Genomic DNA, 12,253 nt, shown 5'->3' with positions numbered 1-12,253 from the left:
GATCTCCTGCTGCCACTGCCAGGCCCGAATCGTTGGGGTTCGCTACCAGTGCAGGTAGGACATGATAGGAGTTGGGAGCGTGGGGTGCCTAACATGTCTGGCCTGAGCAAGTCTGAGAAACTCTCTTGTGGTCATAGACTCCTGGATTTCAAGTCTACAGCCTGCTGTACATTTCAGAATGTCTGGTATGTGTGTCACCAAGAGGATGTTCTGTTCCTGTGGCTCAGACTTCATCTGCAGAAGAGCAAGATTAATAATCACCTTTTCTCCAAATAGGGTTAAAGTGAGAGAACCTTAGGACACTTGCTCTATTCTCAATCACTCTTTGTCTTATTTACATATAACATGCAGTAATTGTAAAGGAAAACGTTTAGTTTGGTTAACTAAACAAAACAGCAAGTCTATAATAGTCCTTTTTTTGGTTCTGACAGTCAGTGAAACTAAGGCAGGTCATGCATTTTTTAATGATCTCAGTGTTGGCAGTTTAATAATATGAAATAGGTTTTGATGAATGTCTGAAGCAAGGTGTCAGAAGTGAGGTTTTTGAGTGAGGCAATTGCTGTAAAGGTTTAGCATTTTGGGCCTAGGCAGCAGCAGTGGATTGAATTTTATAAGGGGCTTTTCTTTGGAAGTTTATTTTTCTTGCTGGGCCTGATACTGTTCAACATCTTTGTTGGCGACACAGGCAGTGGATTTGAGTGCACCCTCAGCAAGTTTGCTGACAACACCAAGTTGTGTGGGGCAGTCACAGCTGGAGGAAAGGGATGCTATCCAGAGGGACCTTGACAGGCTGGAGAGATGGAACAATGCAAACCTCATTAAGTTGAACAAAATGAAGTGCAAGGTCCCTACATCTGGGCCGTGGCAATCCCAGGCACACCTACAGGTTGGATGGGGAAGTAGTCGAAACCAGCAGTGAGGTGAAAGACTTGGGAGGGACAGTGGATGAGAAGCTCAGCATGAGCTGCAGTATGAGCTCAGCCCAGAAAGCTAATCGAATCCTGGGCTGCATCCAAAGGAGTGTGGGCAGCAGGTCAAAAGAGGTGAGTTTTCCCTTCTACTCTGCTCTTGTGAGACCCACCTGGAACACTGCATACAATTCTGGTGTACTCAACAAAAGAAGGACATGGAACTGTTGGAGCAAGTCCAGAGGAGGCCACGAAGTTGCTAAGAGAACTGGAGCATCTCCCCTATGGGGACAGGCTGAGGGAATTGGGGCTGTTCAGCCTGGGGAAGAGAAGACTGTGTGGAGACCTCATAGCGATTTTTCCGTATCTGAAGGGCCTACAAGGAGCCAGAGAGGGACTCTGTGTTAGGAACTGCAATGATAGGACAGGGGGAAATGGGTTCAAACTGAAGGAGAGAAAGCCTACATTAGATGTGAGATAAAAGTTTTTTACTCTAAGGGTGGTGAGACACTGGCACAAGTTGCCCAGGGTTGTGGTGGCTGTCCTGACCCTGGTTGTATTCAAGGCCAGGCTGGATGAGGCCTTGAGCAACCTGATCTAATGAGGAGATATCCCTGCCCAGGGCAGGGGGTTGGGACTGGATCATCTGTCAGGCCCATCCCAACCCTTAAATTCTATGATTCTATGATATGATTCTGTAATAGTTTGGTTATGTTCTTGCAGGACCAATCTGCTTCTCATCCCTGAATGCTTGTTGACTTAGCCTCTGTTTTTTCATAAGTCTGGTGCTGTTTCTGGCATTGGATTTCAGTTAAATGTTCTATCCTTTGTAGCAACAATTTTAGTCACTTGTGCTAAAGGAAGCATCAGGTTTTTTTCAGTGTGCGTTCAAGAAGGAAGTGGGAGCTGTGTGGCAATTTTGCCAGGAAGAGGGATACTCATCTGGGTATTCCACATGGCTCCAAATATTGTTACATAAGTTTTGAGACAACCAACTGCTGTTACACTCAGGCACTGCTTGCAGCGGTAGTGTGATGCAGAGTTGTTACCCTGCAGAAACTCTTTGCCTCTTGGTAACTTTTGTCTTTTCTGCTTTGCAGCCTTTGCCCAGCCTACAATATCTGTGAGGAGTGTGAAGCAGGAGCATATGCACATGACCCTAACCATGTGTTGTTAAAGCTGCGCAGGCCCATCCTGTGCACTGCTGAGACCTGCAGCCTCGCGGAGTTCTCGCCGCGCCTGCCCGCGACTCTGGAGCAAGTTAGGTAAGTGGTGGCACCTGGTCCTACCTGACATGATTGTCCTGATAGCAAGTGGAAACATCTGTATTGGAGTTGATGTTCGGCTTTTATTTTAGGTGTGGAGAGAATGGGAAGTGAAAATGGTAGTCATCTTTAATGTGAGTAGCAAAAAACAGCTACATCACAAACCTTACAGCTTTCTTAATAGCAAAGTAGTAAAGACATACTTTGTGTCACAGATGGGGAGCAAGCTTTGATAACTCGCTTTTTTTTTTTTGAGCACTGTGTGTTTGCTCTTTCACCGAGACCATTCAAAATATCTTCACAAGCAACTATGAGGTGTTCTTTTAAAATCATTTGGTATCCAGTCTAGAAGCCTGAGTTATTTCCTGAAGTGTTCCTGTGTGACTAAGACTGTGTTGGGTAAAGCGGAGTTCTGTTCAATTTAGTGTACTATAATAAAGTGGCTCATTCTCTCTGCAGGCTCCAGAAACAGATGGACAAAAGATTTCTGAAAGCAGAGAAACAAAGATTACGAGCAGAGAAGAAACAGCGAAAGGCAGAAGTCCGAGAGCTCAAAAAGCAGCTAAAATTGCACAGGAAAATTCATCTGTGGAACTCTGTCCATGTACTGGAAACGAGCAGCTCACCTGCTGTCAAATCTGAGAGTCTCCAACCAAATAGTTTCCAGTAAGAGATGTTGTTCAGTGAGCATCTGGTAGTTGTGCTGTCTGACCTTTTGTGATGAGGCTGAGTTAAAGTAACAAGAGGAAGGTTATGAAATTCCTTATTTGAAGTATGATTTGTCATTGAACCCTGTGAGAATTTTGTCTAAATCTGCTTGGCAAGGTGGAATGTTTTTAACTGGGAGGAGAGGAGGAGGAGAAAAAAAGCAGTTGATTATTATTACCAGCTGCTTACTGATTTCCATAGCTTTAGGAGAACGGGGAATGCCTAGGTTAGTGTACACAGATGCACTCTTAGACAGCATAAAATGAACAATGCCCCAGTTCTAAAAATATCTGTATCTTCCTGCTGTATTAAGTGTGTCTGCATAAAGGCAAGTACATTCTGTGCACTTATGTTCAGTACTCTTTTTTCTTTTTTATGTTCTCTTAGGCTGAGGCTCAGTAGACAGCAGCCTTTGCAGGCAACTGCTTTGCATTTCCCATTCCCTTTAGCTTTATGAATGTACAATGTAAAACTTGTATAGTTTTAGTTTCTTTAATTCATCCCTTCCATTTAGGGCATTTAAAAGTCAAATTACCATTAGTCAGCAGCTGAATTTCCTCGGCTTTGGTGTATTCTTTTGTGTTTGTTTCCTCTCTCCAAACTCAGGAGTCCTAATCAACCCTTCCAAGCAATTGTCCCAACACTGAGTGCAGTGTTTGTGGATGAGAATTTGCCTGATGGTACTCACTTGCAACCAGGAACAAAGTTTGTCAAACACTGGCGAATGAAAAACACTGGCAATGTGGAATGGAGCTCAGACACAAAGGTATCTTGCCTTTGCTATTGCTTTTATGCACTAAAATAGTTCTGGAAGATAATGTGAGTTCTCTATTAGGGCACATATAGGGTTTCCTTTAGCTTGTTGATTCACCAGCTGGGAATTTGGGCAATAAGCTGCCTAGGTACTCTTTACAGGTGCCAGCTATAGGAGAAAAGCAATCAAGAGTGCAGTCACTGAACATGTTGACCATGTTGCAGTGGTACAGTTTGACCCTGGTTGCAACTGGTGTGTTGCTTTTCTGACATCCAAAAGCCTTTGTTCTGCGAGTGACTGCATTTTTGGTGAAAGATGTGGGGGTGTCTTTGTGGTGACAATGGCTAATGTGAGAATGTTTCCTAGCAGCCTGTCTTCTCAATGCCTGGTATCTACAAGGCCTTTCAGCAGAGGAACTCTGCTTCTTACTGCCCACACTTTGCAGAGAAGCTTGTGGAATTAATGCTTGGCTTTTTCTGTTGTATATTTCAGCTGAAACTTATGTGGGGAAATCTGACTTTGGCATCTTCTGAGAAAAAAGATGTGTTAGTGCCATCACTTCCATCGGGACAAGTAGGAACTGTTTCGGTTGAGTTTGTAGCTCCTAATATAGAAGGAACTTATACTTCTCACTGGAGACTGTCGCACAGAGGGGAGCAGTTTGGGCCCAGGATCTGGTGCAGTATTGTTGTGGATCCCTCTCCAGTTGCTGACTGTCTAGAAAGTGATTGGAAGGACTCTGACTCCTGTCAGAAGTGTAAAGCTTCCAGCACCAAACAGGCAAGTCACTCACCTGGTATTACGAGCAGTTCTGAATTGCCTAGGAGAAAGAGCAATGTGTGTTGCTTGGTGTAGTGTCTCTAACTATATTGATTTCCAGGGGATTCTTTTAGTTGTTTGCTTCTAGTTTTTATGTTCAATGGAAAGAAGCACAACATTTATGGTGTATACAGGTTCTAAAATGGTCATTCTTTTCGACAGGCATGAGATTAGCGATGTCTGTTGCAGCACTTGTCTAGTTCTTTGAACTGAAACACTGCACTCTTTGTTAGATCTTGTCTTTTTGGCTCTAAAATGAGTTGAACTAAATCTTTCAGCTTACACGTGCTGTTGTGCAAAATTCAGGCTTTACGTTTCGTGTAGTGTTTTATTTGCTGCCTGCCTGAGGGGCTCCTGGGACATTGGGGTTTTGTTTTTGCAGGATGCTTCCTTAAAGACAGAAGCAGGTGCTCAGCTGATGGGTGAAACTGCAGAGCAGGCTGAAATATCTCTGCCAACTATTCCTTTAAAGATCAAAAATCTGCCAAGTGAGAGAGAATTTTATATCCCATCTGTTGATCTCCTTACTGCACAGGTAAAGTACTAAAGTTCAAGCAGAGATAAACTACTGTGGGTTTGATATCTGATAATGTAGACGTCCATGAGACTAAAGCTCCTGAGCTCTAAAACAGCCACTCTCTTTTCAGAAAGAGTATTGCATTTTATATAGCAGAACTGTGTTCTCAAATTTATGTCAGGGACTGTCACCAGGTGGAAGGTATGTGCAGGACAGATTAAGATTCTCAAAACAGTCTGCATTGGGTGTTTCTCTGGCCCCTAACAAGGTTGTTCTTAGCTTTGTCTCTTGCTCCCCTGCTTTGTGCACCATATCCTCTGCTGTGGGTGTACATTGTGGGAAAACTGCCCTCCCGGGTTTTGCTGAGGAACAGAGTGTTATTTGAGAGCTAGTTGGATCTGTGCTGCCAAGTACGGATAGGATTCCATTTCAGGATTTCCTGATGGAAGCTATGTGGTGTTTCTTCATGTAGGATTTGCTGTCCTTTGAGCTGCTGGACATTAACATTGTGCAGGAATTGGAACGAGTGCCACACAATACTCCTGTTGGTAAGGTTCTTGTATTCTTTGTGCTGTCTCGAGCCCAGACAGCTATCCTTTGTGTTTGTCAGTCTTGGCTTCTTTTCACCTTCACATCCCCAAGACCATAGTGTTCCAGATCTTAAAGAATGCTGCCATTTTCTTTGCACAGCCAGTGGCAGTGTAATGAAAAGCTAGTTGTTTATTTCACCAAATTATCTTCCAAAATATCTGGGTTTCTTCAGTCTTGGAAGAATATCCTTTAAATGATAACTTCTTGAAATGTTGCCTCCTGGAGGAAAGAAAGCTCCTACTCCCATAGTGCAAAGTATCTTTGCTCCCTCTTGTTTTTCAGACATGACTCCATGCATGTCCCCTTTGCCACATGACAGCCCCTTGCTGGAGAAACCTGGCTTAGGTCAGATAGAGGAGGAGAACGAGGGGAATGGATTTAAACCAGTGCCTGGTAAGCAACAGTCATGGGGAGCTTGGGGGTCAAAGGGGAGGATATTGTCACTTTTGTGCAGTCAGCAGACCCAGTGTCTAAAAGGAGTTCTAACTACTGTCTTCCCTTCTTTGGCAAAGCAAATGGTTGTTTGGCTCATAAACCTGTAGTCTGACACTGTGCAGGATGGTTTAGGTTGGAAGGAACCTTAAAGATGATCCCATTCCACCCCTTGCCATGGGCAGGAACACCTTTCACTACACCAGGTTTCGCAGCCTGGCCTTGAACGCTTCCAGGGATGGAGCAGCCACAGCTTCTCTGGGCAGCCTGTGCCAGTGCCTCAGCCCCCTCCCAGGGAAGATGTAACCCTCCTTCAGCTTAAAGCCATTCCCCCTTGTTCTTTTACTCCATGTAAAAGTCCCTTCAAATGCTTCTCTTGATTTGTCTGACCACTGGAATTAACAATTTGCCCTTTATAGACTACTCAAAACACTCCAGGTGTGGCCTTTGTACTTCTCAGTCATTTTCATGTTCAACTTGAAGTGAATTAAAAACTCAATTTTTGACAAGAACTAGCATGCAGAGTCAATATTAGCCATGGCTAGCCTAAAGAATTCTTATTATAGTTGCATTTCCTTGTGGTGGTGGTCAAATCTGTTGCATTTCCTTTCCCAAGGTGTGGCAGGAGCCTGCCTTCCTGTAGAGTCTTCCATGGTGAAAGTGAAAGCTGAGCATGCATTGAACCCGGAGGAAGGGGAAGAAGACATGAGCGGGACCCAGTTTGTCTGTGAAACTGTAATTCGATCTCTGACCCTGGATGCTGCACCTGACCACCAGCCCCCCCAAAAGAGGAATAAAATCCTCCAGAGTAAGTGCTGTCACCCACTGGCTCCTCTGGCTCAGCGTGCTTGCACTCAGATGTAGGACACATGGCTCAGCTCAAGTGGTGATACCACTTAATGGGTTTTTTGCTTGTTTTGTTAGACTCTTTACAGACATTGCAAGACACCTTCAGCTGCAGTATGATAAATGAAGAATCTCCTGTGATAAATACCAATTCCGCTTCCAAAAAGGAAGCAAAGATTCATCAGTCAGAGCCAATGACAGAAAATTACTGTGGTAAGTAAAGTAGGTTTGAATTTAAGAAATAGCTGTAATAAGGGCTAACAAAAAAATCGTGTAGAAAGATCTGACACTGTTGTAGGAAATTGATCTTCATTAGACAGAGAATCATTACATCAGAAAATTAGTGTCAGTACTCTGAACAAGCAGCTAGTTTAACAGCTGCTTTTTAAAACAGAAACTGATACATAAAGGTTCCAGTCAAGTGTTCAAATAAGTGCTCATATGTTAAGCATGACTGGTGCCTCCATATTTTGGTCATGTGGATTGAAGTCAGTGTTTTGAACCGTTTCTGACCTCTTTCTCATGCTGAAAGCTACAGGTTAAGTTCTCAGTATAGGTCTTATTCCTGTTTTTATTATAATTATTAATACTGGCAGCATATTTGCATAGGCTTAACAGTAAAATCTATTACACTTTCACACTACACCCTCCCCCAGCAGAGCAAATTATACCATTAATAGCAGCAGCGAAGGTCTACAGTTGTTTCCAAGTACTTGTCTCTTACCAGTGGAACAATACTGTCTCTGCTGTTTTCCGTTCAAAATGGACAATTGTTAATACTTCACTTTTTCTCTACTAGAAGACCTTCCACTGTCTGATGAGAGCACAACCCTCTCTAGTGGTACTGGCAATCGTGATGAAGAGGAAGATAAAGATGATGTTCAGAGTCAAGGCTCCTCTGCTTCCTCAGAGGATTATATCATTATTCTCCCTGAGTGCTTTGATACCAGTCGGCCTTTAGGCGAGTCTATGTATAGTTCAGCTCTTTCTCAGCCAAGTTTGGAAAGGGCAGGAGAACCTGAAGCAGGAGCAGAGAACCCAGAAGGGAGAAGCCAGCCACAGACCCACAGGGTCAGCGATGTTTTGACAACTTCGCAAATGCTGACTGCAGTACCACTAACCCCAGCAGCTGTGGACACCTTATCCCAGAGGCAAAGGTATGCTTTGGAGGCGAGAGCAAAGTGGTGATGCTAGTGCTGCTGTAGAGTCTGCAAGGTCTTGTGCTTGAGTTCTGTATCCAAAGAGGAATTGTTTTGTCATATACAGGGGTGAATGTCCTTAAGTCCTGCAGCTTTCTATAGAGCCTGTGCCCACTGATTTAAGTGAGTGCAGGAAAGGGAAAGAAGGGAGCATGTGAAGCCTTTTGTGTTGTCTGCTGATCTTGACTTAGCTACATGTGTACATGTAGAATGAAAGTAGTAAAAGTAATTTCTTTGCCTTACATTCTCAGGAATCTTACATGTCTTCAGAGTCATATCTTGCAAGAACCAAACATACCAGCTTCAGAGAATATCTCTTCTGCTCCTCATAATCCAATAAGATCAGAAGGTATTGAGAGTGCTTAGTGAAGACGGCGTCCTATTGCTGTCACCTATTTCTTATGCCTAGTGTTGGATTTGATGTCTTGTTATTCCTGAGAAGAGTGGAAATCTAAGTAATGATTGTAGTTTTTCTCTGGGTGTTGAACTTTTGCTATATGGATGTTGCAAATAAAGAAATACTTGGCTCTGTGGATCACTTAAGAGCATCTATTTATTAGAAATGGTAGGAGGGTACTTAGATGTATTTATAGACATCTGGAAATTTACCTTGCTCTGGAATTGAGCTGTGTGTTTAAGCTGCTATTACAGGCCCTGGGAGCTCAGACAGGAGTTCCTCTAGGTATTGAACACCCACTGACTAGTCAGCCAAATGGTTCTGAAGTTCTTCTGACTGCTTTGACTACAGTGAGAGTCCTCTCTACCTAGTTTGTGTCTGCACAACTAAACTTGAAGTATCACTTTTGGACTGTGTCCTCCTCCTGTCCCTTTTTGTGTGTGTTGCATCTCTCCAGCTTCTCATTAACTGGGCAGGTTGATGTTTTTTTCTTACCTTTCCAGAACCCAGTGGTGAAGGCAGTCATGGGCCAGGATCTTCTGGATCTCTCACTAGTAAACAGAAGTGCTCAGAATACCCAAGGTAATGAAGCTTTGACTTCACAAACACTGTTTTAAAACTCAGAACTGCTAATCTAAGCACCTAGGAAAAAGCATCGGCCTGCAGATTTCCTGTAGGAATTATTTTGGAGGAAGGCCTCCCATCTTAAAGGAAATGTATGCTGAATTATCTAATACTGTGTATTGTCATAAGATCTTGGTTTCTACTTGGACACAGATCTAAAGGATGCAGAATTGCCAAGCAAAAGTGTATGAAGAGCTTAAGCTGAACCAAGCAAAAGTGTATGAAGAGCTTAAGTTCTTCATTTCCTTCTAAAATGCTGTGAGGTTTTTTCCCTGAAAAATCTCAGGGCTCTTAATATGGGGATTTTGTAAGTTAGGTAAAAAGTTAAGTATCTTAAGATACTGAAATGAGGAATAAGGCAAAACCTTGAGCAGAACATTAAGTGACTTAATAATTCATGGAAAACAAATGGAAGTTACCCAGGCCTGAATGATGTGTGTTAGTGCACAGCTTTCATGTATGGATGTTCTCCTCTAGGCAAGAATACTTAGCTCTTTACCGAAGGTCATTTAATGGAAAGCATAAACCCACAACTTCATAGAAGGTGTCAAGAAAAAAAGAAATGAGCTTCCTAAACAGCTCAGTTCCCAAACAGCACCGATTCCTTTGGATTATAAGCTGTTCTCCCCAGCACAGCAACAGGCAGAGACTTGCACTTCACTGCAACAAACACTTGGCTTTACTGACCCCAAATTAACACCCTGTCTGCAGGTACCCTCAAGGAAGCAGCATTGCAGGAGAACTTGTCAAAGGAGCTTTGTCAGTTGCTGCATCTGCCTACAAAGCATTGTTTGCTGGGCCACCCATTATTGAACAGGTAAATGTCTTTCCTGTATGCTATGTGAGTTTCATAGAGTGTCAACCTTAAATTTACAGGTGTTTTATAACTGTATCAATACTCTATACAGAACTTCATGTAAGAGTAAAATGTTAAGCTCAATGGCGTCCCTTTGAGGTACGCTGCTTCCAGCAGAATGGGAAATCCATGCTATGGGGGTGGAAGCATGTCTCTTGTAGCATCATGTAAGAGTAGAAACTCACCTTTGCAAGTGAGCAGTGAAAGGGATATAAATGGCTTTACTGGGTCCAAAAGGGCCTTTGTGCCTTAGTTCTGTTCCATGGTAGTGCAGGGTCACTGCTTTAAATGGCAAAAATAAATGACCCCATTTAGCTTATCTTACTATTTCCATTTTCAGCAGCCTGCGGCTACAGAAGAACAGACTGCAGCTCTGCTCTCCAGTCTGTGTGAGATGGGATTCTGTGACAGGCAGTTAAACCTGCAGCTGCTGAAGAAACACAACAATAATATGATTCAAGTGGTAACAGAATTGCTTCAAATCAGCAATGGTGACTGGTACAGCAGTAGGTGCTGAACCTGCCTGGTGGAGGGAGGAATCATCTTCACTGAGTACACTTTCATTAAACACTACAACAGTAGCAGGCTCCTCCTCAGCTGCTTTCTGTTTGGAGGTTTAACTTAAAACTTTGGCTTTTCTTTGAGCTGTTGACTTTTTTTGTCTCATGGAAATGTCACACAGCCCTTGTCATGGCATGTCTTGAACTGGACACCAGAATTTCTATTGTTATTTGGACCTCATTGTTAAATGAGTAGTCTTTAAATCTCTAATTTCAGTCTGAATCCTTTTGTCAGGGAATCCTGTAGAGCTAAACTTGTAGCCCATGAGAACTTCCTCTGCTATTGTGTGTCAAACAATTCTTGTTTAGGCAGCTGGAAACTTTTGTTGATGTTTAACTAGCTTTGGACTAGGAACCAGTGTAAAATGCTGCTGTAAAACGTAGTCCTGCCTAATTTACAAGAGATGCCCGAAACTAGCAAGGTGTTCCTTCTGATGATTTAGTAATTGGTTTTCCAATGCATGATAATATTGTAACAGACTCAAACCTTACGAAGTATTCTAAGAAAAAATAGTTATTCATAGACAAAAGCCATCTGGAATCATCAAACAGGTTTTGGAAAGTCTGAAAGTGTCACTGCCGTTCAGCTGATGAATACTAAGAAAGTAGTTTGTTGTAGCAGAATGACGCAGGAGAGTGAATTCACCACCAGCAATTGAACCAGCTCTAGTAATGATAGTGCAAAACACATCTCTAATGGGAAAATATAACGTACATAAAATATTTTGTTAAAAATGGAGTGCAAGAGTAGGAAAAGCCTTTCTAAAAATGTTTATAGGCTCTTTGTAAAAACAATAAAAATTTCTCTGTTATCTTTTTTCAGTATAGTGCAAATATCTTACTCTGTTGATGCACACAGAAGAATTGAAGAATGTGCAGAAACAGACCCAAATTGGAGTACAAATTCTGGTAATGTTTAGGCATGGGAAGAGTGCTTGAGGTAGGGATTGTGTAGCTTCCAGTAGAGTTTGAAAAATGCATTAACTTAAGCACTTTTATGTGTACAGTCACCTGTGATGGTTCTAGCTACTCCTGTGTTTCCATAGCCACATCTGAAGGATTAATTTTTCTAAAAAGGTCTTGTTCTAGGTGCCGATATTTAGTTTTGAAATGTAAGAATTTCCTTCGCAATGTGCTGAGAGAGATTTGATTCTGAGGAGTCACAAGAAAGGAGCACCAGGTGCTGCTGTGCAGTGGGGTGTCCATAGACTCCTCAGAGTCCAGTTCCTCAGAGTGTTGGCTGTGTTTTTACTTTGAAGTAAATGTTTTGCTTGCTGCAGTAAGAGACCATTGATCCTAAAATACTTTGTATTACTCCTGCTTCAGGCTAAGGTGTTCCTTTTTCATCACAACGTGGCTGAAGCAGTGTCAGTATTGTGACTGACCAGGTTATCTATCAGTAGTAATTTTTTAAAAGAATTAGTACCCATAGAGATAAGATACCATTAAAATAATTGAAGAAAACAAATGTGTCATACCACTTTTGTTTTAAACCTATTTTTATAGATTGTGGAAGATATAATCTTAAATGTTTATTTTGAAATACAGTAGAACTATTTTGCAGTGTTTCCCATCTCTCTGTACATTAGTACAGCCATGTGCTGTGGACCAGTTAAAGATCCTTCCGTAACTTGAAGCTGGAGGGCTTTTTTCCCCACCTTAATTAGGTGTGCTTTTGAGTGTCTTTGGCTAATGACTACTCTAGAACGAGGAAGAGGAGGAAAGGACAGGGATGAAATGCAGAAAAGCTGGTGACACTCACAGCAGAGTGTGGTTA

General features: G+C 42.4%; 1 protein-coding gene across 1 annotated transcript in view; it reads left to right on the top strand.

Moving 5' to 3' along the window:
• NBR1 (neighbor of BRCA1 gene 1) overlaps positions 1-10,433 on the top strand; it is a 14,187-nt gene extending 3,754 nt beyond the window's left edge. Inside the window, 15 exon segments of the mRNA XM_009080865.1 lie at positions 1-54; positions 2,009-2,173; positions 2,633-2,839; positions 3,488-3,647; positions 4,128-4,415; positions 4,837-4,989; positions 5,444-5,519; positions 5,845-5,955; positions 6,611-6,802; positions 6,919-7,053; positions 7,640-7,997; positions 8,291-8,388; positions 8,940-9,018; positions 9,772-9,877; positions 10,257-10,433. The exon segment at positions 1-54 is cut by the window's left edge and continues 25 nt beyond it. Of these exon segments, the coding sequence (XP_009079113.1) occupies positions 1-54; positions 2,009-2,173; positions 2,633-2,839; positions 3,488-3,647; positions 4,128-4,415; positions 4,837-4,989; positions 5,444-5,519; positions 5,845-5,955; positions 6,611-6,802; positions 6,919-7,053; positions 7,640-7,997; positions 8,291-8,388; positions 8,940-9,018; positions 9,772-9,877; positions 10,257-10,433 (2,359 nt within the window).
• Positions 10,434-12,253: the final 1,820 nt, after the last annotated feature.

The sequence above is a fragment of the Acanthisitta chloris genome, unplaced genomic scaffold, assembly GCF_000695815.1.
Source record: "Acanthisitta chloris isolate BGI_N310 unplaced genomic scaffold, ASM69581v1 scaffold29748, whole genome shotgun sequence".
NCBI classification, from domain to species: Eukaryota; Metazoa; Chordata; class Aves; order Passeriformes; family Acanthisittidae; genus Acanthisitta; species Acanthisitta chloris.
The sequence above is the reverse complement of the archived record's forward strand: the minus strand, read 5'-3'. Positions and strand labels throughout refer to the sequence as shown.